Here is a 27,729-nt window from a genome sequence, read left to right as displayed (position 1 = left end):
AAAATCAATTTTTACTTATTAATTAACCCAGAGTATGTATTAATACCTGGGGGGGGGCAAACAGCTGTGCATATCTCTCTATCAGTGTTATAGAGGGCGAACAATTTATGAGTTTACCCTGTATAAGCTTTAAACAGGGTAAAACAGATTTATTTGGGGGTTTGGACCCCATTGGGAGTTGAGCATCTGAGTGATAAAGAGAAGAACACTTCTTAAGCTGCTTTCAATTAAGTCTGAAGCTTTGGTGCACGTGGTTCAGACCCTGGGTTTGTGTTGGAACAGACTGGCGTACCTAGCTCAACAAGACAGCGTGCTGGAGTCCCAAGCTGGCAGGGAAAGCAGGGGCAGAAGTAGTCTTGGCACATCAGTTGGCAGCCCCAAGGGGGTTTCTGTGATCTAACCTGTCACAGTCATGATGGATAATCAGTTGAACATGAGCTCCTAGTGCAATTCTGTGGCCTAAAGGGCTAATACAATCCTTGGATGCATAAACACACAGGAGTAGAGAGGTTATTTTACCTCTGTATTTGGCACTGGTTCAACCACTGCTGGAATACGGTGTCCAGTTATGGTTTCCACAATTTAAGAAGGAGGTTGATAAATTGGAGAGAGTTCAGAAAAGAGACATGAAAATGATTAAAAGATTGGAAAACATGCATTATAGTGATTAATTCCATGAACTCCATTTATTTAAGTTAAAGAGACGATTAATAGGTAATTTGATCACAATTTAAGTACTTACAAGGGGAACAAATATTCAATAATGGGCTCTTTAAACTAGCTAAGAAAGCTATAACATGATCCAATGGCTGGAAGTTGAAGCTAGACAAATTCAGACTGGAAATATGGCATACATTTTTAACAGTGAGGGTAATTAGCCATTAGAACAATTTACCAAGGGACATGGTGGATTTTCTGTTACTGTTTTAAATAAAGATGTGCTCTAGGAATTATTCTGGGGAAGTTCTATGGCCTTTATTATACAGGAGTCCAGAATAGATTATCAGAATAGCCCCTTCTAGCTTTGGAATCTACGAATCCATCATAGGCCTAATCAGCCATTCCACAGAGACTCACAAAGGGGACAGCCTTCACAGCCCGTAGAGCACAGAAGGCTTGCAGTGCTTCAAGAACCAGCGGATGCCTAGGTCTTTTTTGTCTGAAACAAGCCAGAAAATGTTAAGATTAATACAAAGAGATTTCACTGTGTACAGCATCATTTATTAGCACCTTGTGGTTCAGTTTAAACTAAGCAGCATAGATACAACTCCCTGACAAAAGAGAAGAAACAAGAGATGCACCAAGGAAGCCACATCAAAGCCAGGGTTGGTTGATTCACATGAAGGTTCCATTATATCTAAATGTGACTGTTGCCAAGGTGCCCAGGACTGTGAATCACCTTGTTATCCTCAGCCTCCAGCACAAGAGAGGGTGCTGGTGGTTAATGGGGTGTCAGCTCCCAGACAATCTCCTCAGGGCTATGCCAGCCCTTACTTTGCCTTGCAGATTAGCAACAGGTGTACCTCAGCCCCCACGCCTCTTTTAAGCATCCCCCTGTAGCATTCAGTCTCTTATCCACCGAACGCTCACAGTAATATCAGGTATACTGTGCCCAAAGGAATAGCCAGCTTGTTTGATTCCGCTCAGGGTCAGTTCACACATAACATTACAGCACTGAGAGATGTTTATAGTGAAAACAACCGTAAGTTTAATATCAAAGATTAAGATTTGAGAGACAGTGAGTAAGGATAATGGAAACAGAAGGGTTGCAAATAAAACAAAATCATAATACAATTCCCAGAGACTAAATGTAACCATTAATAGGCTAACCATCTGTCTAAAGAAGCTTATCTCACCCCAAATGTCCTTTGCAGTGCTTCCAGCCACGGCTGGTTGGGATCCCATTTTCATGAATATAAATATGCTGTCTGTTTCCTTTCCTCAGTCCAAAATAAAGGGGTGTCTCCTTGCCCTCTAACTATATCCCCAAGTTCACTGTCTTTGCACATGGCCACACTAGCCTCTGAAGCTTGTTTTTCCTGAGTGCTCCTTTACAGTTGACTATATATGTAGATGGAGTTTCCATTGTGTTGGCTTGCAATGCTTATTACATGGCTGACAGAGAGACATGTGAATCAACGTCCTTTTTCTTACCCAAAACCCGTTTATCAGCTCTGCCTTGGACACAGACTTTAAAACATATCTTCAATACACATACACAACTCCTTACATATCATCCATGCATATAACTTGCACTGATTATGATGATCAGAAAGTATGGCATAAACTTTTATTAAAGACCTTACATGACATCATTTGTAAATAAATATCATGAAACCAGTGTGCTAGGTGTAGAGCACGGGTTGGTAAACTATGGCCCACGGACCATATCTGGCCCGCCAGCCAATTTAATTTGGCCCTCAAGCTCCCGCTGGGGAGCAGGGTCTGGGGCTTGTCCCGCTCCCACGCTCCAGCCAGGAAGCAGGGATGGGGCCGGGGGGCCACTCCACGCGTACGTGCTGTGGCTCCGTGCTGCTCCCAAAAGCAGCAGTATGTCCCCGCTCCAGCTCCTACGTGTAGGGACAGCCAGGGGGCTCTGCACGGTGCCCTCGCAGCTCCCATTGGCTGGGAACTGTGGCCAATGGGAGCTGAAGGGGAGGTGCCTGCGACGGGGCAGAGCCGCCTGGCCATGCCTCCATGTAGGAGCCGGAGAGGGGACATGCCACTGCTTCCGGGAGTTGCTTGAGGTAAGCGCCGCCCGAAGTCTGCACCCATGAGCCCCTCCCACCCTGCGAACCCCTCAATTCCAGCCCAGAGCACCCTCTTGCACCCCAAACCCCTCATCCGCAGCCCCTTCCCAGAGCCCGCACCCCCAGCCAGAGCCCTCACCCCCCCACCCCAACCCTCTGCCCCAGCCTGCACCCTGAACTCATTTCTGGCCCCATCCCAGAGCTCACACCCCCAGCCAGAGACCTCACCCACCTGCACCCGAACCCCAATTTCGTGAGCATTCATGGCCCGCTATACAATTTCCATACCCAGATGTGACCCTCAGGCCAAAAAGTTTGCCCACATCTAGGGTAGAGAGTATGTCAGGCCTGTTAGGAGTTGCAGTGAACTCTTTGCTAGTTGGCACCAATCAGCCTCCGTGTCATACTAAGCCATTTCTGTGAGAGAAGGACTGAACCCAAAGTTTTAGTGTCAATAAAAGGTTCCAGGTAAAGCTGGGCAAAATATTTCAACCCAAACTTTTTTCAGCAAAAACTCGAAGTTTTGGTGATACTAATATTTCATTAATTTGTGTCGGTTTTGTAGAATTGTTTTGGTTGGAAAAGAAACTTAAAAACAAATTCAGAAAAAAAATCACGAGTTTCATTTCAACAATTTTTCAATTCAAGGTGACTTTTTGTTTAAAAATTTCCTTTTAATTTTGAGCATTTTTAAACATGGGTTCACTGTGCATTACTAACAATTTCAGAACAAGATAAAACAGCATTAACAGTGGTTTTGCCCTAAAAATGTTCTATTTGAACCTCACAACAGTATTATTAACTAATGTAAAATAATAATTGTACCATTATCTTGTTGTACCACCCAAAGCCACAGTCAGGATAGGGGCCCTGTTGGGATAGATGTTACACAAGCAGAGAGAGAGATAGTGCCTTACCCCAGTATTTTTACAGCAGCATCTATCACAACAGTGCCCCAGTTCTGATCAGGGTCTCTGTACTTTGCCAAAATACAAATATTTAATAATACCGTTTGTGACACAGAGACCCCTTGGCAAAGGATCCTGTTTTTTTGCAAACAACTCTTGTCTCAGACCTGAAAAACTCACGACACAAACTCATCTTGGAGGGCATTTATCCATAAAGGTTAACATGTAAAGTACCTACAGAAAGCTTATAACTTATCAAGAGTCAGACAGTGTGAGATGTATGTGCAGGGTAATCCTTAAGGAATAATGTAACTATATTGAACATATGCTTTATGACGTTGGAGTAAAAGTTGGTCACCAGAGGTTATGTCTCAGCAAATGGCAGATTCAAGCAGGATGGAATAGGGAGTAACCCCTCCCTGGTTAACCTGTGATATAAGGCAAGGCTCAGTGGTCTACCCTTGCTCCATTCCTGGACTATCAATGAAAAACTATGAGACAACTGCAAACAATCAAACTATTTGGAGGCAAAAAGGAACTTTACAACAGGAAAGGGATTGCCCTGTCTATGGCCATGTCTACACCACTCGCCGGATTGGTGGGTACTGATCGATCTATCAGGGATCGATTTATCGCATCTAGTGTAGACGCGATAAATCGATCCCCAATCGCTCTGCCGTCAACTCCGGAACTCCACCACAGTGAGAGGCGGAAGCGGAGTCAACGGGGGAGCGGTGGCCATCAATCCCGCGCCGCGAGGACATGAAATAAGTGATTCTAAATTGATCTAAGATAAGTCGACTTCAGCTACGCTATTCTCGTAGCTGAAGTTGCGTATCTTAGATCCATTCTCCCCCCCCCAGTGTAGACCAGGCCTATGACTAGACACAATAGATTGTTTCAGTATAGCAGAATGGGGAGAGGCATTCTGGACCATTCACTGAGGAAACATACTATGGAGCAGGGATATTCTCATGAAACTTTGGATCCTGGTTCCTGTAAAACCAGCCAGCATTGCAACAGACTGAACTCTGGGGAGGAAAACCTACTTCATTCGATCGAAAGGTAACAATTAATAAGCCTATGCCCTAGTTTGCGTTTTAGGAGTTTGTTTTATATTGTAATTATTTGTTTCCACCACTCTCTCTTGTTTCTACTTGCATCTTTATTCTTTCTTAAATAAACGTACTTTTGTTTTATTACAAGTGCCCACAAATGCTGTGTGTTATACAAGAGAAGTGATTTAAGGTAAAACTAGTAAATTGGGGTACACTGCTACTCTGGGGTGTCACAGGGTAGCTGGTGCCTGTGGATAGATGAGCCCAGGTTCCCTGGAGCTGGTGAGCCTAATCCAGCTAATTAAAGACAGCTAGGCTACACCTGGGCCTCTAAAGTAGTAGGCAGCTGAGGGGAGGAAGAACTGAAGCAGGCTGCTCCCTGGTCAAGAGGCTACAGTGGAGTCTAGCTAACTCCTCTGGTGGGTCACTGGAGCTCAAGGAAGCAACCCCATGGTTGTGGCTCCAAGACGGGAGCAGAACTGGAGGAGGAAAAGATGCTGCCAGGAACTGGAGAGCCAGAGAGCCATAGAGCCCTGGGAAGGGTGGTCCTGAAACCTGAGGGCCAGGCACTGACTTAAGACTGCCTTCTGTGTCTTTGTTAACCTTTGTTATAGAAGAATAAACCTCCTTGACTGGGACTGGGTGTAGCAGTGCATGTTTGAAAAGAGGGGCAGCAGTGGCCCCGGTGACATGGGGGCAGAGAATTTGGGACTTCTGTGAGTAGCCAGTGTCTGGCTGGATATCACAGGGGAATGCTTCAAAGAGATTCAGACTGGAGTGCACATACTGTTACCCTGAAAAGCGAAGACACGACTGGCATAGCCCAGAGAGTGCTTGAGTGGCTGACAGGCTGGTGGTGTTAGTGAGCCAACACCCAGCCACATGGGCAAGGCTAACGGCAGGGGGTAAAAAGTGACTCTCAGTCCTAGGTTCCTTGAAAACAGTCATACCCTAGTGTTTAAATATATCATTTTATGGAGTCAAAATGCTGATAATGTTGTAGCATGATTGTCTTTTTACTTGTCACCTTCCTAACACATAACACAAGTATGTAGGGACAAAATTAGAAAGGCCAAGGCACAAAATGAGATCAAACTAGCTAGAGACATAAAGGGTAACAAGAAAACATTCTACAAATACATTCTACAAATTAGAAGCAAGAGGAAGACCAAGGACAGGTTAGGCCTGTTACTCAATGGGGGAGGGGGGGAAATAACAGAAAATGTGAAAATGGCAGAGGTGTTAAATGACTTTTTTTTTCCCCACCAAGAAGTTTGGGGGTGATTGGATGTCTAACACAGTGAATGCCAGTGAAAATGAGGTAGGATCAGAGGCTAAAATAGGGAAAGAACAGGTTAAAAATGACTTAGACAAGTAAGATGTCTTCAAGACACCAGGGCCTGATGAAATGCATCCTAGAATACTCAAGGAGCTGACTGAGGAGATATCTGAGCCATTAGCGATTATCTTTGAAAAGTCATAGAAAACTGGAGAGATTCCAGAAGATTGGAAGAGGGCAAATATAGTGCCAATCTATAAAAAGGGAAATAAGGACAACCCAGGGAGTTACAGACCAGTCAGCTTAACTTCTATACCTGGAAAGATAATGGAGCAATCAATTTGCAAACAGCTACAAAATAATAAGGTGATAAGTCAGCATGAATTTGTCAAGAACAAATCTTGTCAAACCAACCTGATAGCTTTCTTTGACAGGATAACAAGCCTTGTGGATGGGGGGAAGCAGTAGATGTGGTATATCTTGACTTTAGTAAAGCTTTTGATAGTGTCTCGCATGACCTTCTCATAAACAAACTAGGTAAATGAAACCTAGACGGCGCTACTAGAAGATGGGTGCAAAACTGGTTGGAAAACTGTTCCCGAGAGTAGCCATCAATGGTTCACAGTCATCCTGGAAGGGCATAATGAGTGGGGTACAGCAGGGATCAGTTCTGGGTCCAGTTCTGTTCAATATCTTCAATGATTTAGATAATGGCATAGAGAGTACATTTATAAAGTTTGCGTATGATACCAAGCTGGGAAGGGTTGCAAGGGCTTTGGAGGACAGGATTATAATTCAAAATGATCTGGACAAACTGGAAAAATGGTCTGAAGCAAACAGGATGAAATTCAATAAGGACAAATGCAAAGTGTTCCACTTAGGAAGGAATAAGCAGTTGCACACATACAAAATGGGAAATGGTTGCCTAGGAAGGAATACTGCGGAAAGGGATCTGGGAGTCATAGTGGACCACAATCTAAATATGGGTCAACAGTGTAACAAAAAAAAGCATTGTTGCAAAAAAAGTGAACATCATTCTGGGATGTATTAGCAGAAGTGTTGTAAGCAAGACATGAGAAGTAATTCTTCTGCTCTACACTGTGCTGATTAGGCCTCAACTGGAATACTGTGTCCAGTTCCGGGTGCCACATTTCAGGAAAGATGTGGACAAACTGGAGAAAGTCCAGAGAAGAGCAACAAAAATGATTAAAGGTCTAAAAATCATGACATATGAAGGAAGATTGAAAATATTGGGCTTTTTTAGTCTGGAAAAGAGAAGACTTGAGAGGGGACATAACAGTTTTCAAGTACATAAAAGGTTGTTACAAAAAGGAAGGAGAAAAATTGTTCTTAACCTCTGAAAATAGGACAAGAAGCAATGGGCTTAAATTTCAGCAAGGGAGGTTTAGGTTTGGACATTAGGAAAAAAACTTCCTGTCAGGGTGGTTAAGCACAGGAATAAATTGCCTAGGGAGGTTGTGGAACCTCCATCATGGAGATTTTTAAGAGCATGTTAGACAAACATCTGCCAGGGATGGCCTAGATAATACTTAGCCCTGCCATGAATGCAGGGGACTGGACTAGATGACCTCTTGAGATCCTTTCCAGGCCTATGATTCCTGTTAGCAGTGTCAGTTGATGATTTGGCTCATCAGTTCATCTCTCTCATTTGCTGCCATAATAGGAAGTTCAGGAGTGTAAAATGTGACCAAGTTAAATACACCAATTCTGTGTCTTTAAAATTAGAAGATTGTGAACTAATGAAGGTATCCCTCTGAATCTGATCTCACAGAAACTATAGGGATACCTTTTAATAAAACAATAGAGCAACACTGCAACCATTAATTGCCCAAGTGTTCCTTATAAATGAATGTAGTCCTATTGGAGTCAACCCTCCTCATGAGGAGCTTCATCGTATTTGGGCCCCTGCTTCCTCACCTGCTACCCCTTTGCATTTATGTGTAAGCCACCAAGAAGTTCCCAGTTTAGTGTAACTACACTTGTGAGTAAGGACTGTCCCATATGTATAAGGTTTGCAGAATTAAGGCCTACTGCCATCAGGTCAAACCCTGTTCACCTGGCATACTCGAAGACTTCCATTGTCTCCAATTAGGTTACTCCTGTGAGCAAGCCAAGCAGAATTTGACACATCATCCTTTTATTCTGTAGGAAACCAGTTGAAATCAATCCCCTTGTGCAATTGCAAATCCACTAACCCAATAATGATTCCCTGGAACTGGAAATGTCCTTGAGATACTGAGTTTGCCTCTCTTACTTCTGCCCTTTGCCACTATGTATTCAAAATAATCCTCTAGTATTCTAGTCCTCTAACTATAGCCAACAAGCACCTGCAGACACCGCTGAGAGGAAATAATCACAATCGTTGCAATAATTGTGCTTCACTTTCTAGCCCGGGTCTCTCCCACCCAGAAACCTCCTGTTTTCTATCTGTCTGCATGTCTCATAGCAAAAGAAGCTGTTCCGACCATCTGCCAATCTTCAAGTAGAACTAAAAATCTTCTATTATTATAACAGAGAATTTATACGTACTTTTTCCTTGCCAACCTGCAAAGAGCACTTGATCACATAGGGGAGAAAATAGCACACTGTGACCTCTGTGGTATGCTTTTCATCTACAGTTATTTCTTCAAATCATGTTACTTTGTCCATGACACTCTTTTAAATGCAGCACAATAGGTAAAGAACTGAGTAATAGAAAAGTAAGCGCAAATAACACGGCTGTCGTTGCAGGAGCGGTTCTGGTGACATTTACACTCATAGTATTGCTGATGTTAGATACTAGATCCAAAGAGCCCTTTATGCATGCTTTCTTAATGGTGGATGGAAGGTTTTTTAAATATTATACACACACGCACACACACTGTGGGTTTTGAAAAGCTTCTTACATAATAAAAATACCAAAGATAAACAGATTTGCATATGGCTTTCTCTGCTGTATTGCAGTACTGCATCAGAGCTACTTCCTATTTATGCAGACAGCACCTTAGGTGCTCACAGGCTTTTGACAGATGCAGACTGTACCTGATCAGAAAAAGGGGTGTCTTTTTCTTGCCCCCAGTTTAGCTTTATTACTAAAAATAAGCCAGACTGAATTGCAAGCTGTTTAAATGGTTGTTTAAATGGTATATTTCCTTTTCATTCTCACCTAAATTGATAGTGAACAGCAACTGTTACTCTCCAACTATGAGAAGTAATTTGGTGGCCTCAACTCAGTAAGCAGGTGCCCCATCACAAATTCCATCATCACAACTAAAATTAACCAGCAGTCTTGTTGGCGATCTCAGTGGAAAAGCCAAACGACTGAATAGGGACGGAGTCCGAAGTGTCCTTTCCTACTCAGGGGCGTTCTCTTCAGATCTAGATCAAGGCATGTTTGCTAAGTGGTGCGGGAAAACCTGTACTGTCCTTGCACTGGCCTATTCTCTCCACTGGACTGGAAACTTTAAGTGAAGACAGTGGCTTGTATCCTGCAGATTATTTTAGGTAGTTACATAGCACCTACCACCACAGTATCTAAGGCCTTGATTCAGGAAAACATAAGAACATGGTTAAAAGTTAAGCACATGTCTACACGCTTTCCTGAATTGGAGACTATGGTGTGCCTACACTACCACATTTCTTCTAATTTCCCAGCGATTGCATTAAATCATATCCTGAGGGAGAAAACTGCAACTTTGGGGTGTCAGCTGAAAAAAACAAACCACCCCTCTTACAACTGCCTTAAGTTTACATGTGGTGTGGTGCAGAGGCTTACGGGTATGCCATAGTTAAATGATAACCTGGGTAAAATGTTCTTGTTTCTCTCTACCCTCTCCCCCATTTGTCCTGTTACTACAAGACTACACAATAGCCTCTCTCTTAGACTGTGGTTAAATGTTGATAGAGGTTTGGCTGCATGGGTGTGTTCCCACTGTGTGCCACCCCAGCCCTGCACAGACAGCTGGCACAGCAGACCTCAAGCAAACCACCCAATGACCACAAGACCCGTTAAGGGACGAAGGCACGCAGGCAGGTTTATTGTTGACAAAGCATGGTACTATTATCCTGTAGGCTTTACAGGACCACTAATACATGTGTGCCCATAACAATGGATCAGCTCAGTGAATGGTGGGACTTTCCATTCCTCCCAGACAAGCCCTGACAAGATACTCCCTCTGAAATACATTTTTATACCCCCATACAAACAAGTTAGTACTGCCTCTTTGACATAGTTAGTTAGTTACTTCCCCCTGCCATTGCTAGTTATTACCCATCATTTTGTACATGTTGGTTCAATGAAAACATCTCTACTATGTACTGTCATCCTGGCCTTATCTTTTAGGAGGCGTCAGTGTGTTTCTGTTATCCTTGGGTAATGTTTTTGTACCATCGTTGATATTGGGATGTTCTGATACCATTTAATATTGGGATGTGTTTGCATGAGCACTCTGTGACTAGCACTTCTTAGGAATATATATTTCTTCAATATCAGCCCTGTTCTTGCCAAATTCTGTGAGCAGGTCCTGCCTCATGCCAGGCCTCTACTACAAGGGCATATGTCTCAGGCTCTCCTCCTACTACATAGACCATCATACTGGGAAATACTTTCAAAGATAACAGGCAAGTTTAAAAAAAAATCAATATACTTTCATAATTTTTCTTGTCACACTTCTTTACTGAAGATATTTATATTTAAACTGAAGATAAGCTGAATCAATACTTCAGATCTCAAACTTCCCCTCATTCTTCCTCTCCCGTTTTTTTTTAAATGTGTCCAAATTTTACAACTGATCCCTCTCTACAAAATGCCATCAGCTGTTTGAGTTATGATGATGTAGAAAAAATATTTAACCAGCTGCACTAAGTTTTCCCACCCCTATGTAAACAATAATTCAAAAAGAGCTAAACTTCAAAGGTGGTGTGTAAATAATCCTCATCTACATTTATACCCATCAAGTATGAATGAAATTAACTAAATGATGAATGACTGGAAATCTCACCCTGAGAACGTAGGTAATATGAGAGCATTCACATAAGAACAGAAGAGGTCAGCACAAGTGTTCTGTAATTGTTATAATCCGTATGTTTGTTCACTGTAGATGGATATGCCTTGTAGACAGCATCTCTGAAACTAGAAATTATTGAATCACAAAGACTTTCCTACCAATGTACATAGCCTGTAAACTGACCTGCCCTACAGTCACTACTAGAGTGTTTTTCCAACAACTGGCTGCCTACACATTCATTAATCAGCATGCATAAGACGTCATCTACTACCAAGATAATATTTTTCCACACTGGCAGCTGGCAAAGTAGGCAACCTGAACCCTTCTTCCCTGCTACTTCTCCAGACCCCTTATTCTACTCTTATCCTCAACCCTATTTCTTTATGGTTGGTGTCATTAGATCACACATTCAACTCAAGTTCAGGCTTTGCACCAGCTCTTCATTGCTTCGGACAAAGCATTATTTGGTCCAAGCCTCCCAGTTGAGACTGTCATAGCTGACTAAAGGGTTTAGTCACACAGTCCCCACTGAAGTTAATAGGAGCTGTGTAACTACATTCTTGGTGGACATTGAGAATCTCAGTCCACTGCTCTGTGGATATCTTTGGAGTAAATACTCCTGGGAGAATTCTGTGCCAAAAATTAAAAATTCCATGCCAAAAATTTAAAAATTTTGCAGAATTTTAAAATATTGTGTGCAGAATTTATGTCAAAATAACACTATATAATCACACCAATTTCAATTATTTTGGTAATTTATTTAAAAATAAATGTCAGCAAGTGTATCTGTAACAATACAGGTTTCAGAGTAACAGCCGTGTTAGTCTGTATTCGCAAAAAGAACAGGAGGACTTGTGGCACCTTAGAGACTAACCAATTTATTTGAGCATGAGCTTTCATGAGCTACAGCTCAAGTGAGTTGTAGCTCACGAAAGCTTATGCTCAAATAAATTGGTTAGTCTCTAAGGTGCCACAAGTCCTCCTGTTCTTTTTGTAACAATACAGACACACACAAAAATGTCTTCTATTGCAGAGGTTCTCAAACTGTGGTCTGCAAACCTACACATCACTTCCAAAAGGCAAAACTAGGAACTTAAATTCATAACTCTGTTGGACACTAAAAATCATGAACTCAAGCAAGATGCTGGTTTCATGGCTCATAACCACAAGTTGTAACACACAGGCCAAAGTCCTTCTCCAGACCTACAGATGAGCCCTGGGCAGATCAAACGCTTGTACCCACCCCCAACTGAAGCTGGCCCAATAAAATATATCACCTCATCCTCCTTGTCTCTCCCCTGGCGCATGCCCAGTTCCCTTCAACCCCGCGGCCTGGCCCGGACACCCTCACCAGGCCCAACCCCGCGGCCTGGCCCGGACACCCTCACCAGGCTGCGAACTCCCCCCCCCCTCCCGCCGGTTTGAAGCGGGGCGGGCGCAGGGCAGTGACGTCACGGCTGTCATGGCCGCGCCCGGCTGTGTCCTCACGTGGTAGAGCGCGACGGGCTCCTGCAGCGGAGAGTAGCAGCAGCAGGCGGTGGCGGTGACGGTGAGGGCCCGCTCGGGGTCGCGGGAGGCAGCTGGGGCGAGGCTTAGGGCACGGCCGGTGGCAGCCGCTCCTGCTCCGACCTGCCTGCGGCGTTCGGGGGGGGGGGGGGAGAAGAGAACGGGCCCAGAAGCCGGAGGGAGACGCAGGCGTGAGGGCGTCCGGCCTGGTGGGGAGAGCGGGCCGGGGGACGCCGGGACCCCAGGGGATGCCCAGCCCGGCAGGCGGGGGGTAAAGGGCAGCCCTGCTCCCTTCCCGGCGGCCGGGCTCGTGGGCACTGCCCAGCTCCCCACGCGAGGAGGCCGTTCGCCCGGCTCCTTCACGCCGCCGCCCCTCCCCCTTCTAAATCTGCCCGCGTTCGGCTCCTGCGCCCAGCCCCCATCGCCGAGAGGGGGGGACCCACCGCTCGCCCTCAGGCCGGTGGGCGCTGAGCTGCTGTTGTCCGGCGCCCTGAGAAGCAGCCTGAGTGACCGCTGTGAGTAGCGACTTCTCCCTAGCGGCAGATCAGGGCCTGGGGCGGGCGTGTGTAGCGTGCAGTGCTGTCCTGTTTTTGTCTCCAGCCAATGCTTCCCCCTGTACATTGGCGTGGCAGTGGACACAGTTAAAGGGGTACAACGCTATAGTGTGAACACGTTTATACGGGGGCATTCACACCAGGGGCTCTGACACTTCCTCAAATTATATAGTTAAAGCAGGGCAGAAGCCGTGCTCAGATCTACCCTGTGGGAAGATGCCAACGCAACAGCCGTTGGCTGCCTCCAATGCTGCCCAGTGCTTCCTTCCACCTGCCAGCTTCCCAGATCTTTTTGCCTCTCTATCCCCTAAATAAAAGCATTACCCAGTGACTTTTCACGTTCCAAAGCCATTCTTCATCACCTCAGTGATCTAACCAACATACAGTATAGTTGAACTTAGCATTTAACTGGTACATACTTTCTAATAATATAATGGTGCAGTAGTTGCCCTCCAGATCAAGATGTTGAGGGTCAAACTTTCAAAACCAGCAATAAAACTTAAGCACATACACAAGGGGAAACTGCTCACATACATGCTTATTTTGTAGTGTGTGTGTGGGGTACTTTCTGAGAGTTGGAGAAGGGAAGGAATCCTCCACAAATTATGCAGCTCTCATTTCAATAACTAGATCCGGTTGCCGTGTGTTCAGAATACCCCCACTCCATTTTGCTAAAGGAAAGGCAGCTCTTCAGAGGAACTGGAAGGGAGGGGTACAGGATTCTCTCTTTAAAGTAGAGCATAGTGTCCTGCCCAGTATGCTGTTTTAGTGAGATAAATCACTTTATCTCAAGGGGACATAAAAAATTCAAATAGTTAACTGTGGTCATAAATGAGCCTACCGTAAATGAACAGCATTCTAGTAAAAAGGATGTTATTTATGAAACAGCAGTAGAGGAACCCCAATATCAGGCTGCAGCCTACTTTCCATTTTGTGTGACCCTCAGAAGAGTTTTCAGCACTAAATTCTAAAAATGTCAAATTAATAAAAAGAAGCACAACAGAAGCTGGTTTGACAGTCTGGCATCGGGGCTTTGATATTGCTTAGCTATCTCATCCATTTTTCAACAGGAGCCTGACAAATAATTTAAAATAGGCCTGTCATTTCAAATGCAATTTAAGTAATTAAAATTCATTTCTCAAATAGCTGTGTGAGGTTAGAGTTGCAAGTGTTTTTAAAAGTGCAGAAACCAAACAGAGGGCCCAATCCAGCACAGTGAAAGTCAGTCAATAAGGCTAATAGGCTAGAATCCAGAGACAAACTGCAGTTAGCTGCAACAGACATAGCCTATCAGATTTACACAAATGCACTCCAGCGTTTATGGGTATGTTAACTTGACTGTCACTGTTTTGTTCTGGTGGCTTACAATGGTTTATTTTCCGATTTTTTTTAGATAATCATGAAGACAAGAAATAAGTTTAAGACTTCTTTTAAATTGAAACAAAAGGGTATCAAAGTAGTAGGAAAATGGAAACCCATAGAAATTGACCCAAATCTGTTTGCTGATGAGCAGCTTGGAGATTTAGTGTGTTTTGAGGAGCTTACAGATTATAAATTGGTGAATTCTTCCAAAATTGGAAAAGAAAAAGAAAAGAAGAGAAAATCTGATAGTGTTTCTGAAGAGGAGGAAGAAGATTCTACCATCCAGAAAAAAAAGAGAAAGAAAGAGAAAGAGCTGGGAACAAGGGCAAGTAAAAATTATAACCTTAAAGTGGAGCAAGATGAAATGGTAATTGATCAGGAGGACAAGCCTAAAGACACTATCAAGTTGTGTGGTTATGAGGAAGATGAATGTGAATCAGGAGGTACCACAACCACAGAAAAAACTTCGAAGAAAAAGAAAAAAAAGAAAGTGAAAAAGAAAGTGTTTCCATCTGAGAAAGCTCCTCTACCAGCAAAGTCTTCTAAAAAGGTTAAAAATTGGACCACAGGAGTTCTGTCTGCCTCATCTGATCAAAAAACAGATGTGTCTGCATGGAAAGACCTCTTTGTTCCTAAGCCGGTTCTGCAGGCCTTGAGCTATCTAGGATTTAGTGCTCCAACTCCTATTCAAGCATTAGCCCTGCCTTCTGCAATCAGAGATAATATGGATGTTCTTGGTGCTGCAGAAACAGGTACAAATCCATTCTATTAGCACACTGAATCTCCCGTTCTCCCTTTTAAAACACGCAGTGTATTGTCACAATTGCAGTAACGGTGTGAAGAGCATATAAGCTTCAGCACATTGAATGGGTGTGTTTACTATGCATAGTTATGATGTAGAAAAGATTAAATGTAGTGCATTTATGTTACATACTATGCCTGTTCACAAGTACTACATGCAAAGCTTTAAATCCTCCACTTCTTCCCCATCCATGCTTATCAACAAGGCTTATTTTGAATTATTCTTAAAGAGTAGGCCATAATTAGACACCCATACAATCCAATTGAAACCAATGGGGTTGCAAAGGTGTAAATGAGAGCAGAATTTGTCCCTGAAGAACACTGTGTCTTTGCCATAGCAGAACAGCCAGTAATACTTCCAGTCTAGTTATCCCATTCCCAATGTTGACCTATACATATTGGTACGTATTGGGTCTGGTGTATTGTGCATGGAGTAGGAATTTGCTTGCCTCTGAAGCATCCAGTATGCTAAGGTTGGGCCTGAGGGAAGAAAGGGATTGATGAGACACTGATCTGTTTCCCTTACTGGCAGCAGCATAAGGGAACTTGCAGGGATTGGTTAGCCAGGTATATCCACAGGGAGATCAGCTGTGGGGAGTTCTGGGGCACAGAATCATCAGACACATAAATGAACATGACTTGTTGGGGAAGAATCAACATGGTTTTTGTAAAGGGAAATCATGCCTCACCAATCTACTAGGATTCTTTGAGGGGGGTCAACAAACGTGGACAAGGGGGATCCAGTGGACATAATGTACTTAGAATTTCAGAAGGCCTTTGACAAGGTCCCTCATCAAAGGCTCTTAAGCAAAGTAAGCTGTTTTGGGATAAGAGGGAAGGTGCTCTCCAGGATCAGTAACTGGTTTAAAGATCGGAAACAAAGGGAAGGAATAAATGGTCAGTTTTCAGAATGGAAAGAGGTAAATAGTGGTGTCCCCCAGGGGTCTGTACTGGGACCAGTACTATTCAACGTATTCATAAATGATCTGGAAAAAGGTGTAAACAGTGAGGTGGCAAAATTTGCAGATGATACAAAACTACTCAAGATAATTAAGTGCCAGGCAGACTGCGAAGAGCTACAAAAGGATCTCTAGATGAACAGTTTTGTTTAATTTTTTTGGTCCCCTAAAGAGGTTCAGTTTTTGGCCAAAGCATCCCCTAGAGATGACCTTTACATATCAGATACTATTAAGGTTTGCTGCCCCAGCCATGAGTGAATCTACAGTTGAACCCTGAAATTATATTTAGTGGAGCACTTTTCCATCTTTCCCCCTTAGTTTGTGCTCTGTGTTAAGTCAAGTGATTGATTGGTCTTTTTATTACAAAAAGTGAAATAATGGTTACATTTAGTTTCTCAGTTAATAAGCAAAATCACATAATGAAAAAATAGAAATTAATCCTTTAAATAGCTTTCAGTTTGTCCTTGGCCTCATTTGCTATTCCTTTAATTGGAGAACATTGATCAGAGCAGCCAATTAGGGCATGGTATTCTCCTTTAGGGTATACGGTTCTTTAAAAAGACCTTGGCTGCTATTGCAATTTTTTAAAACTACTTTCCTAGCAAATGTATATTCTGCCTGCCCATCTGGGGCTTGGAAAAATACCTGCTCCATCCAAAAAGTATCTACTTGAGGTCACTATTATAGGAATTTAAACCAAGGTGCTGTGACTTGACTTCTAATTTCATAGAATCAAAAAAGTGCACTTATACCGTAGAAATAAATAAAATAAGAGTAATTTTTAATTTACTTTAGTAACTGCAGTTGGCTGCTGCTGCTTTGCAAACAGTTGTAATGCTTGTGTTTCTGTGTTGTTGTTTGGTGCTTTTAGGAAGTGGGAAAACACTCGCATTTGCAATTCCAATGATCCACTCTGTGCTACGGTGGCAAGAATCAAAAAGCAGAAGCAACAATGCTACTGAAGAGCCTCTCTGTGATGATGAAGACAAACCAGAATGGGAAAGTGATAATGAAACAAACCCTAAGCACCTAAACCCTAAGCAGGATGAAGATAGTCGGGGTGATGATGATGTAGATGAATCTTGCACAATAGGTTGCGTGAAGGTGCTGGAAAATGTAGAATTTGATTTTGGTGCCAACAAACGTGCTGCTGACTTGAATAAAAACAGGCCTCTTTTAGGGCTGGTGCTGACTCCCACAAGGGAACTAGCTGTACAAGTAAAACATCATATTGATGCCGTGGCCAAATTTACAGGTAGGAGAGACAGAGGCAAGAGAGCTGGGGTCTAATTCCAGCCTTTGCTATTGACTGTGTGTGCACCTCAGTTTCCTCTTCATAAAATGGAGATACTTCCTTTATCTTGGAAGGGGTGTTAGGAAGCTTAATGCATGAATGTTTGAAATGTGATTTGAGATTCTTGGATGGGAAGCACTGTAGAAGTGCAAAGTTACCATTAATGTGTTGCCTAAAGCTGTGCAGTATAACTTCCACCTACAAATGTTTACTATCACTGTTGACTTAGAAATACAAAATCTGCACTAAAATCAGTGGTCACATTGCCACAGATACCCAAGTACCACTTTCTGATGATATGGGTTAAATATATCAACATGGAAATGACATAGATTTTTAAGGCCCAAAGGAACCATTAGATCATTTAGTTTGAATCCTGTAGAACACATACCATAGATTTTCACCCAGTTACCCCTTGCTTTGAGACCAATAATCTGTTTGACTAAAGCATATTATAAACCTCCTCATCTCCTTTACATATTAGAAGCTCACACAACTCTTATGTGAATGAGTTGAGGTAAGACAGGGAGGATCAAGTAGCAAAAATTACCTTTCCTTCCTAATATTAATGATTATGTATTCATTAGACTAGAGTAATACTGCTATTCTTCCAGAATACATGCAGCATGGAGTATTTTCTTTAAAACATGTTCCTTTGGCCTCTATCCTGTAATTGAAAGGAAGGCTAATTTTAACTCTTACCCTTAAAACACCACATCGATTTGTGGAAGTACAGTTCTGTTAAAAGCTAATGCAGCTTTGCACCCCAGTGAGAGACAGTTGCTATGTAGTCAGAGTAGACTGGGGTGGTTTTAACAACCAGTGTGTGCTACTGCTGCAAAAGCATTTGGAGGCAGGAAGGAAAATCCCTCCCAGTGTTGTCCTTCCCTGTCAGCTTAAACTGATTTTGAGCAAGTCTTCATATGCTTAGTCTGGCCACTTTTAGTTGTCAACAACTTCCACTGGCTGGTTGCTAAAATGGGCAGTTCATAATCCAGGTGCAAGACATGCCTCCCTCAACTTTATTCATTATGTGCAGACCTCCTGACAGTGTAAGGGACTGCTTACCCATTAGACATATTAACATATCTAATTCTGAATGGAAGAATGTCAAAGCTTAGACCCTGAGGAAGAGTGGTGGGTTGCCTTCCTACGTGGGCATTTGTAACCTGAAGAAAACGTGTATTAACTATCTAGTATATAAATAATCATTCCTGCTGTTTTAAGGCAAGTGCAATTCAAGAGGTATCCTTTTACTTTCGGCCTCTTTCTATAATCAGCATTTCACTGTAATGCTTAATGTTGTACAGAGAAGAGGAGGAGACAATACCTGGCCAAATGAACTTACAGTCTAGATAAAGACTTCTTAAATAATTTCCCAAAGCTGCAGTATAGTATGGAATATGTCTGTTTTCCTTCCTAAAATGTGGAGAATATTTTCCAGCAGGAAGTAACTAAAGTAAACTTAATCCTTCATGGTCTTTACATCATGCAACCTTTTGTGTTTTAGGCATTCAAACTGCAATTCTGGTTGGTGGAATGGCTGCTCAGAAACAGGAACGAGTATTGAACCAGAAGCCAGAAATTGTAATTGCAACCCCAGGTCGTCTATGGGAGCTAATTAAAGAGAAACACTCACATCTCTCAAATCTCCGGCAGCTCAGGTAAAGGTGGCTTTTAGTCTTAACTACTCAGAATTAATATCCTTGGAAAAGACTATCCAGTATCACCAAACGTGCTTAATTACTTACTGATTAACTAATGTTGACTGTGCAGGAGCACTTATGTCTTTGCTAGAAGATCTCATTAAAGTTCATATTCATTATATTGAGAATGGGGGATGTCAACCGCATTAGCAAAAAACTAATTGTTGCCTTTGAACCTTGACCATTCAGAGAGGAACAGAAACAGCTGCTGTAATTACCCATGCATACTAGCCTCCTTTATGTTTTACATGGGGAAAAGCAAGAAAGGTTCTTTTGAAGTGTAATATATTTCTATTTATCTGAAGTAACCACTGTGCTTCTATACTGTACCTGTCTTGTGTCCAACAGGTGCCTTGTGATTGACGAAGCAGACCGAATGGTCGAAAGGGGACATTTCTTAGAACTCTCTCAGTTGCTCGAAATGTTAAATGATTCACAATATAACCCTCGACGTCAGACTTTTGTGTTTTCTGCCACACTGACTTTGGTCCATCAGGCTCCCACAAGAGTTTTACAAAAGAAATATGCTAAAAAAATAGATCAGAAAACCAAACTGGAAATGCTAATGGAAAAAGTGGGGATAAGGGGCAAACCTAAAGTGATAGACTTAACAAGAAAAGAGAGCACTGTAGAGACTCTGACCGAAACCAGGATCCACTGTGACATGGATGACAAAGATTATCACCTCTATTATTTTTTGCTTCAGTACCCAGGAAGAACCATGGTCTTTGCAAACAGTATAGACTGCATAAAACGCCTTAGTGCGCTCCTCACAATCCTGGATTGTAACCCCCTGCCTCTGCATGCAAACATGCACCAGAAGCAAAGGTTAAAAAACCTGGAAAGGTTTGCTGAGAGAGAGAAGTAAGTTGATTGTTCTGTTGTGGGAAAACTGTGTGTGAAAAGGAAAAATGGTTGACTACAGGAGGAGAGTGTGGGGGGAGATGATGGCTAGTTCAAGGGATTGGCTGTAGGACACAGCTCTTGACAACTTCTAGGTCACCAGTTCAAATCTAATCCAGGCTGGGGTAATAACTGAAAATTGTTACCATCTGCTGGCTGTTCAGTGGCCTTTGTGATATGAGGTGACTGTCTCAGTTCATCTCCATAACAACAAAATGCCTACAAAGCTGGAATTGATTGGCAACCTGGTAGACAGACTCAGGCAGAGAAGCCAAAGATTGAATCACACATGAAGACATTGAGGTAGGAGCTGTGTGGGGAAGCTCACATTGCTGTTGCCCAGACTGACCTATGCTCAAGTTGATGGCCTCTGTCTCCAGGGTTTGTACCTGAGCACCTTTCACTAGTACAAAATTCATACTCTTGTGTGCGTATTTTCAGTGAAACTTTTGATAAAAACATCCCTGCTGGAGAACATCCTATCAATACTATCCTTGGTTTATGACAGACCGAGCAGAGTTTCATAGATTATTAAAGCCAAAAGGGACCCTTAGATCGTCTAGTCTCATCTGTATAGCAATGGTCAAGGAATTTCACCAAACTACCCCACTGTATTGAGCCCTATAACTGTAAGCTATGCAATGCATTATCATAAAACAGAGCTTTTGTTAAAATCTTAGCCGATTCCTACTGAGAATGCTTGTGAATGATTTTTCAGTTGCCTGTAGCATTTAAAAACAAAACAAAACACAGTTATCATCAATCCTTACAGAGGCCCTAACCCTTGTTATGGATTATTTACATGTGAAATGGCTTGCTTGAAAATGCATCTGTTTGACATATTTGCATGAAAAAAAATTTAGTGGTCAGAATTCAAAATACTGTATTTTTTTCCCCACCCTTTTGTAGTTCAGAACTGGCTAAATGCAATTTCCTCAAGTGCAATTCAGTATAAGAATTTTCAGTCCAAAAGGAATTATGTTCAGAAAATTCAGAGTGTTTGAACACAGAAGTCTATAAAGGAGGAATAGTTTTGCAACCTGCATTGCAGTGTTCATACTAGCAAAAGCTGTCATAGCCGTATCATGTACCTTTTCAAAAGAATCAGCAGTATTAGTAGAAAATCATATTAAATTAATGAGACGTTTAAACCTAGACTGGACAAAGCGCTGCAAAATGTTTTGTAGGATGAGCAGACTTGCACTGCCAGAAAGTTGGATTAAATGATCAAATAGGTCTTTTCACACTGACTTTGGTGAAATAGGAAGAGAATAAAAGAATAGCAAGGCACACTAGTGCTAGGATTGAAGTTAATGATAGCTTTGCCATTGACCTCATTGGGAGTAGTGTATGGTCCACAGTCAGTAACAAATTACATTATTTCTTTTCCTTTCAATATTTCACATTTCAAGATTGCCCTAGATCAGGTGTTTAGGTGTCAATTTCTTGACTTCCAAATAGATGGCATATTCCTAGCAGATGTTATAAAATGAGCATGCTCTTCAAATTCTTTTGGCAAAATTTTGGGTCATTCACACTGCGTGTTTACTGGCATCTGGTTTACATTACAGGTTTATGTTTAATGAATAACATGTATCCCAACTTTCTCTATTTCAGCTGTGTCCTTTTGACAACAGATGTTGCAGCTCGTGGTCTGGATATTCCTAACGTGCAGCATGTCATCCATTACCAGGTTATAAAAATCTTTTGAAGCTTCTATTGCCTGCTTTTTGAACCAGGGTCTCATTGATCTAAAACCTGGCTACAATATAAAACAGTGCTTCTCAGTCCCTAGTAAAGAAGTATAGAAATTAAGCCTCAAGTATTTAATGCTTCTATAGCCCTCTGCATTAAAAGGATCTCAGAAAGCTTTACAAAGATAAATTATACCCATTTCTAGAGTGACCATCACAAGTGTCAGGGTGCCGTTTACAGACAGTTTTGTGTACAAGAAGTTACCTGTATGGCTATGGCTCTTCTCACTTTCCCATTTACACTCTGAACTTAGGCATCAGGGTCCCACTTCAGAGGAGTCAGATGACCCCACCTCATAACATGTCTGAGGTTGGGTATCATTTTGCCTTGCTTTGTGCATAGGGAAACAGGCTCAGGGAATAGGAGTGATTCACCAAAAGTTGTGCAAGCCGTCACTGTCAGAGCTGGGTCTAGAACATGTCCCTGGAATCCCACCTCTGTGCCTTAATCACTTCCTTTCTTTATCAACAAGGTTCATGTTATGAAAGCAATTTATCAGACACCTGCTTGTCATCTCTGAGTCTGAATGTTGCAAGCATTTCCTTACCTTTCATATACACTCTTTTGATTTATGGGAGCCCTTTAACTATAGATTTTTTGCAGGTTCCACGCACTTCTGAGATTTATGTGCACAGAAGCGGTAGAACAGCTCGAGCTGCCAACGAAGGCCTTAGCTTGCTGTTGATCGGCCCTGATGATATGATAAATTTTAGGAAGATTTATAAGACATTGGAGAAAAATGAAGAGCTTCCATTTTTCCCAGTTGAAACAAAATGCATGTTTGCTATCAAGGTAAAAAAACATTTTCAATACAAGTGATTGCTCGTGTATTATGTTTAATGAAACACCCTTCACATTTTATTAAGGTTTCAGAATAAGTCTGAGTTTCAAAAGGTGAGTTGAAAACAAAATTAATCAACTTTCATCTTCAATAGCAATGTGCTGAATGCTTCTATTAAGGAAGGCATTCATCACACAAACAGATTTTTTTAAATGTTCACTGTGTTAAATGTTAATACTTCTGTGTAATTATGTATAATTTCTCATATATAGATCTTGAAATGCTTTACAGAGGTGAGCATGTATCATTATCCCTCTTTTATGGATGGGGAAACTGAGGCAACAGTAAATCAAGTGATTTATTCAAAATCATACAGTGAGTTAGTAGCAGAATAGGAAATGGAACTTGGGCTTCCTATATCCCAGTACTGTGGTCATTCTGCTAGACCATATCTAACTACCCCTTTTAGGTCCCACAACATCCAGCCCTTCCACAGTCTGAGGTCACCCTCTGCTGGAATATCCCAGTACAGACAATGCTGGCAAATGTTACAGCTACCACTGAACCCTGATAGAGACTGACAAATGCCATTTTTGAGCTGTTGTTTGTGTTACTGAACAACAACATAAGTTTTGTGTATCTTGAAGGGTGGAATAATAAATAATGGCAAGGTTTTGCAAAACAATAAAAAAATAAAATAAAGTCTTTCACCACACCTTCCGTCCCTAAGCTTTGGTGGCTTCATACTCCATCAGGATTCTCTAATAGCTGTGATGGCACAAGAATAATGCTTGTCTGTAACACTGGCATGACAGTTGGCCGGCAGTGGAGGGGCTGACCTTTGTACAACCCAAAAGAATGGGAGAAAAAGAAGCAATTTTTCAGTTGATGTGGTGAATGCCCCTCCTACCCTAGTATCTGGACTGGCATATACACCACCAGGGCTAGGCACTTGGGCTAGCCCAACAGCTACAGCAGTACTGCTCTCATGGGACACCCAGGAACTTCCACGTATTACAGGCTACTTGCAGGTTGGGTTGCTAGATGCAGCCTTTTTAAGAGAGGAAGGAGAAAGCAGAATTGTTTCTACAGGTTTTTTCTCCTTTAAAACATGTCCAGAAAAACCAGTCCTCTCAAAAGCTCTTTGATTACTAGTGAGGCAAAAACGTTCTTGTCTCAAGAGTTTTTCTTTGGTGTGTGGCTTCTGAAATGAGTTTGCTTCTGCTTTTCTTTCCAGAGTAATACTTAATGCTTATATAGCACTTCACAGTCTGTAACCTACAGACTGCTGGATGGTAGGTGTATCCACCATCTGTCTCCTCCACTCTTCCTCTTCTTTCCCTGCATGGAATGTTTTACTCATAAGTGCCAGTAGGCTTGAGCTGGAGTATGTGCTACATTTCAGACAGTCATGGCTTCAGCTATTGTGCCTAACCCACCACTCACTACTGAGCATGATTGTTCTCATGATTGTGTATTTAAAGTGGCATGTTATGAGGTGAAAGCCACTGATGTTGATTACCAAAATGAGTGTTTAAATGCTTGGAAGTGGGGGCCAGCAGGAAGTCTGTGTAGTTTGGGAGAGTTGCTCACCCCATATTAAATGTTATTCTGGTCCTGGTAACAGAGCTGGAACTGCCAGTGTTGGTTCTTATCATCTCTCCCATCACTATCTTGCACCTTTGACTCGAGATGGCTTCCCTTGAATTTTTTTTATCTACAAAGGAGGCAGTGTAACCTACTGGATAGGGCACTGGACTGGGACTCAGGATACCAGGGGTCAATGCTCAGGTCTGTAAGTGGCCTGCTGGGTGATCTTGGGCATGTCACTTACCACCACCACCCCCGTGCCTCAGCTTCCCCATCTGTAAAATTGGGATAGTGATACTGACCTTTTCCTCCAAGGGAAAAGCATTGGGATCTAAAGATGAAAAAAGAGCTAGGTCCTGTCTGAATTTTATAAACAATCCTAAACCTCTGGGCACAAAAGAGACTTGATAGGACCCTAGCAAAGCACTAATGATGGAGGGACAAGTAGAGGACTCAAGAAGTTATATGGAAATAATAAAAAGCTATTTAAAGGTTCCAGTAATGAGCTGAGGACAAATGGTTGATTGCAGTTAATTAATGATTTCAAGCTTAATTTTGCCTCTGTGATTTCATAAGTGTCCTAGCCCCTGATCATCCAGCAGTGCTGTCTGATGCTGAGATACTGTAGCATCTTGCTATTCAGTAAAGTTGTAGTAGTTCAGTCAGCGTGTCCTGCACGCTGTACAGTCTTTTTTGCAGTCACTACTGTCTGCAAGCTGGGCAGGGAATCTTATTGTTCTGTTACATTTTATTCAATAACAGTGACAATTTTCTATCTAGTCTTAGTTATGTAAGTTAACTGTACTATTTAATACCTGCGTTGGGAACTAATGGCAAATGGACTTTTGATTTGTTCCTAACTTCTGAAGAGTGTCCTGATATTCATGGCCCCACCACTCCCTAAGATAGACTAAGAGTTAGTGTTCATTTGTGCATTACTTGAGAATTATGATTTGTGTTACCATAGTGCCTAGAAGTCTGAGTCATCTGAGTCATTGTTCTAGACGTCATACAAACACGACGTCTGTCTGTGACAGTAAATCGCTTGCTGGAGACAAAGCCTCTTTCATGTATTTCTCTGATTGTTTTTGTCCTTGCCTTTGCAAGATTAGCACACTAACTGTGTTCTAACACATGCTGTCAAGTGCTGATTCTACAGCCATCCCACATTCCTCTCTGACGTATTGCTGTGCTTTTGTGGCAGGAGCGGGTGAATTTAGCAAGGCAGATTGAAAAGGTGGAATATTACAACAGCCGGGCAAAACAGCACAACTCTTGGTTCCAGCAAGCTGCGGAGGCTCTTGAAATTGATCTTGATGATGATGTCCTTATAGGCAAGTAGAACTGCTCACAAGTATGCTTGGCTCACTGCCTCCCCCCCCCCCCCCATCCCCTGCAGATGCAACTGTGTCTAGCATATGTCCAACCATACTGGAAGAAATATCTCAACCCTGAGGGGAGTCAAGGGGAGAGTGTGGGATGATACCACTTAAAACTGTATTAGCACTAATCCTCACAGCCCCTCTGTAAGGTGGGTAGATTGGGCTAATGACTTTCACAGATGGGAAGCTTAGGTAGAGAGATGTGACACTTCTGACACATTACTGAGGGGTCTGGGCTAAGAAGTCAGGAGCTCCTGTCAGCTAGCTTAGCCTAATTGAACATGCTGTCCCAGCAGGTCCTGCAAGAGTTTCATCTGTTCTATGACAGTGTGATGGCTTCTGTAACCCTGTACCCCCCTATGACTGTGTAGAATCTATTTCCTGCTCTTTCCTGTAATCAAGCAGCAGGACACAACTCTCCCTGTATATTTTATACAACAGTACACCAGGAGGTACGGATGGAGCGATCTGGGCCAAAGACAGAATGCCTAACCAAACAACTAAGAAGAGTAGTTATTCTGCAATAATTAAGATTAGTTAAAAATTGTCAGCATTTTGGGGCGGGGGGGACAGAAAATTGGGTTTCCACAGAGAAAAATCATGGAAAGTGCCTGCTTTCTGGGGAAAACCTCATCAAAAACCCAAACACAGAAAACTTCATGGTTTTTGACTAAAAATTTTCAGTTTTTTGATGGAAAATTGAAATTTTCAGCAGTAAAAGTCTCATTTTTCTACCAGCTCTAGCTATGTTCACACAGCTCTGTGCTGCTTTGGTCATTTGTTTTTTTTTTTTAAACACCTTAACATTAAAACCTTAAATGCATGTGTCTGTTCTTGGATTTAATTTAAAAATCCCCATGTGGTGGTGGTTGATTTTGACCGACTTCTCCCCAGTCAATATGAGGCACTGTCAAAGGGCTGTTGGCAGAGTATCTTTGGCTTAAACTGACTGTAGCATGAGTGTCACTACATAGCTAAAAGAAAAGGAGTACTTGTGGCACCCTAGAGACTAACAAATTTATCTGAGCATAAGCTTTCGTGAGCTACAGCTCACTTCATCGGATGCATCTGCCCCCAACACCCCTCTGAGGTAGGGGAGTGCCATCATCCCCATTTTGCATATGGGGCAAATGGTAACTAAGTGGCTTGCCTAAAGTCAGACAGGAAGTCTGGCAGAGCTGGGAACTGGACCCAGCACTCGAGTCCTGGGCTAGCATCTTAACCACTTAGACCATCCTTCTTCCCATTATTCTGTTCATAATTGGGCAGCCCATTGAAACTTAAACAATTCAGAAGTCAAGATTCTCTCCTCAATTTCATTGGCTTGCTGGTACCCAAAATGGAGAGGAGGTGTGATAACCCCCAAGCACAAATCCATGGAAAGCAGGGTGGCTACATTAAGAGCCCTAAAGGGGGGCAGAAGAGAGATGATTTGGATCTTTATGGCTGCTATATTTAGAAGTACAAAAGATTGTTTAACTGTCATGATAAAGCCTTATTCTGTCTTTGGTTTGTCCCCCAAGGAGGACGATTGAATGAGCAAGAAGAGAGTCAGAAGCAAAAGATGCTGAAGGGAATGAAAAAACAGCTGAAACATTTGTTATCACAACCAGTATTTAAAGTCCTTCTGAAGACTAAATATCCAACACAATCTGGAAAGCTACTACTCCCTCATTCACCAGTGAGCAATTCAGAATCTGCTCTGAGCACCATATCAAAACAACAAGCAAAGAGGAGGAAGAAGAAAAAGAAATTAATTACAGATTAATTAGATAAATGATCAGTTGCACCACGGGGTGTGGGAGAGAAGAGTGGCCATTTTTCCTTAGATCTGGATTACATTCATCCATGACTGCTTATACAATGATGCAGAACAAAACACCTAGTACCATGTGGGTGGACATTCTAGACAAACAGCTCCTACATATTGTTGTTTGTACTAGCACGCTCTGGAAAATTAAGCTAAATGGCATTGGTAACATGAGAACTGTAGCTAGTTAATGTGTCTTGACTGTAAAAATCCTGTTTGCTGTATTCTTAATAACCTTTTCCTTTTAGCGTGCTAATGAAAGATCAGCTTTAAACAAAGTTATTAGACTAAATTCATCCCAATGAATTACTTCAATGAATTTGAA

The 27,729-nt window shown here is 42.3% G+C and overlaps 1 protein-coding gene and 1 long non-coding RNA gene across 6 annotated transcripts; one reads left to right on the top strand and one right to left on the bottom strand.

The window, feature by feature from the left end:
- Positions 1–690: 690 nt before the first annotated feature.
- LOC140913335 (uncharacterized) lies at positions 691–13,136 on the bottom strand. Of its 3 annotated transcripts, none has more exons than XR_012159545.1 (3): positions 12,490–13,136; positions 10,996–11,126; positions 691–1,159 (listed from the first exon to the last, which is right to left on the bottom strand). It is a non-coding gene; the product is annotated as an uncharacterized lncRNA (long non-coding RNA). The 3 variants fall into 3 exon arrangements; XR_012159543.1 differs by having other exon boundaries at positions 12,951–13,136; XR_012159544.1 differs by lacking the exon at positions 12,490–13,136 and adding an exon at positions 12,279–12,403.
- DDX24 (DEAD-box helicase 24) lies at positions 12,423–27,729 on the top strand. Of its 3 annotated transcripts, none has more exons than XM_073349532.1 (9): positions 12,423–12,550; positions 14,455–15,175; positions 17,055–17,438; positions 18,988–19,141; positions 19,532–20,047; positions 21,704–21,779; positions 22,445–22,633; positions 25,417–25,546; positions 27,118–27,729. In XM_073349532.1, exons 2-9 carry the CDS (start codon positions 14,461–14,463, stop codon positions 27,360–27,362), a joined length of 2,409 nt encoding a protein of 802 aa, XP_073205633.1. In that variant the 5' UTR covers positions 12,423–12,550; positions 14,455–14,460; the 3' UTR covers positions 27,363–27,729. The 3 variants fall into 3 exon arrangements, with proteins under 3 accessions (XP_073205633.1, XP_073205635.1, XP_073205634.1); XM_073349533.1 differs by lacking the exon at positions 12,423–12,550 and adding an exon at positions 12,601–13,022; XM_073349534.1 differs by lacking the exon at positions 17,055–17,438.

Source organism: Lepidochelys kempii, chromosome 6 (genome assembly GCF_965140265.1).
Source record: "Lepidochelys kempii isolate rLepKem1 chromosome 6, rLepKem1.hap2, whole genome shotgun sequence".
NCBI lineage: Eukaryota > Metazoa > Chordata > Testudines > Cheloniidae > Lepidochelys > Lepidochelys kempii.
The sequence above is the reverse complement of the archived record's forward strand: the minus strand, read 5'-3'. Positions and strand labels throughout refer to the sequence as shown.

Excerpts from the sequence above, each read along its gene's own strand:
- DDX24 (XM_073349532.1), top strand. The coding sequence starts at position 14,461 with ATGAAGACAAGAAATAAGTTTAAGACTTCTTTTAAATTGAAACAAAAG. Across the intron at positions 20,048-21,703 it reads AGGTTTGCTGAGAGAGAGAA|CTGTGTCCTTTTGACAACAG; the intron begins GTAAGTTGATTG and ends TCTCTATTTCAG. Across the intron at positions 25,547-27,117 it reads TGATGATGATGTCCTTATAG|GAGGACGATTGAATGAGCAA; the intron begins GCAAGTAGAACT and ends TTGTCCCCCAAG.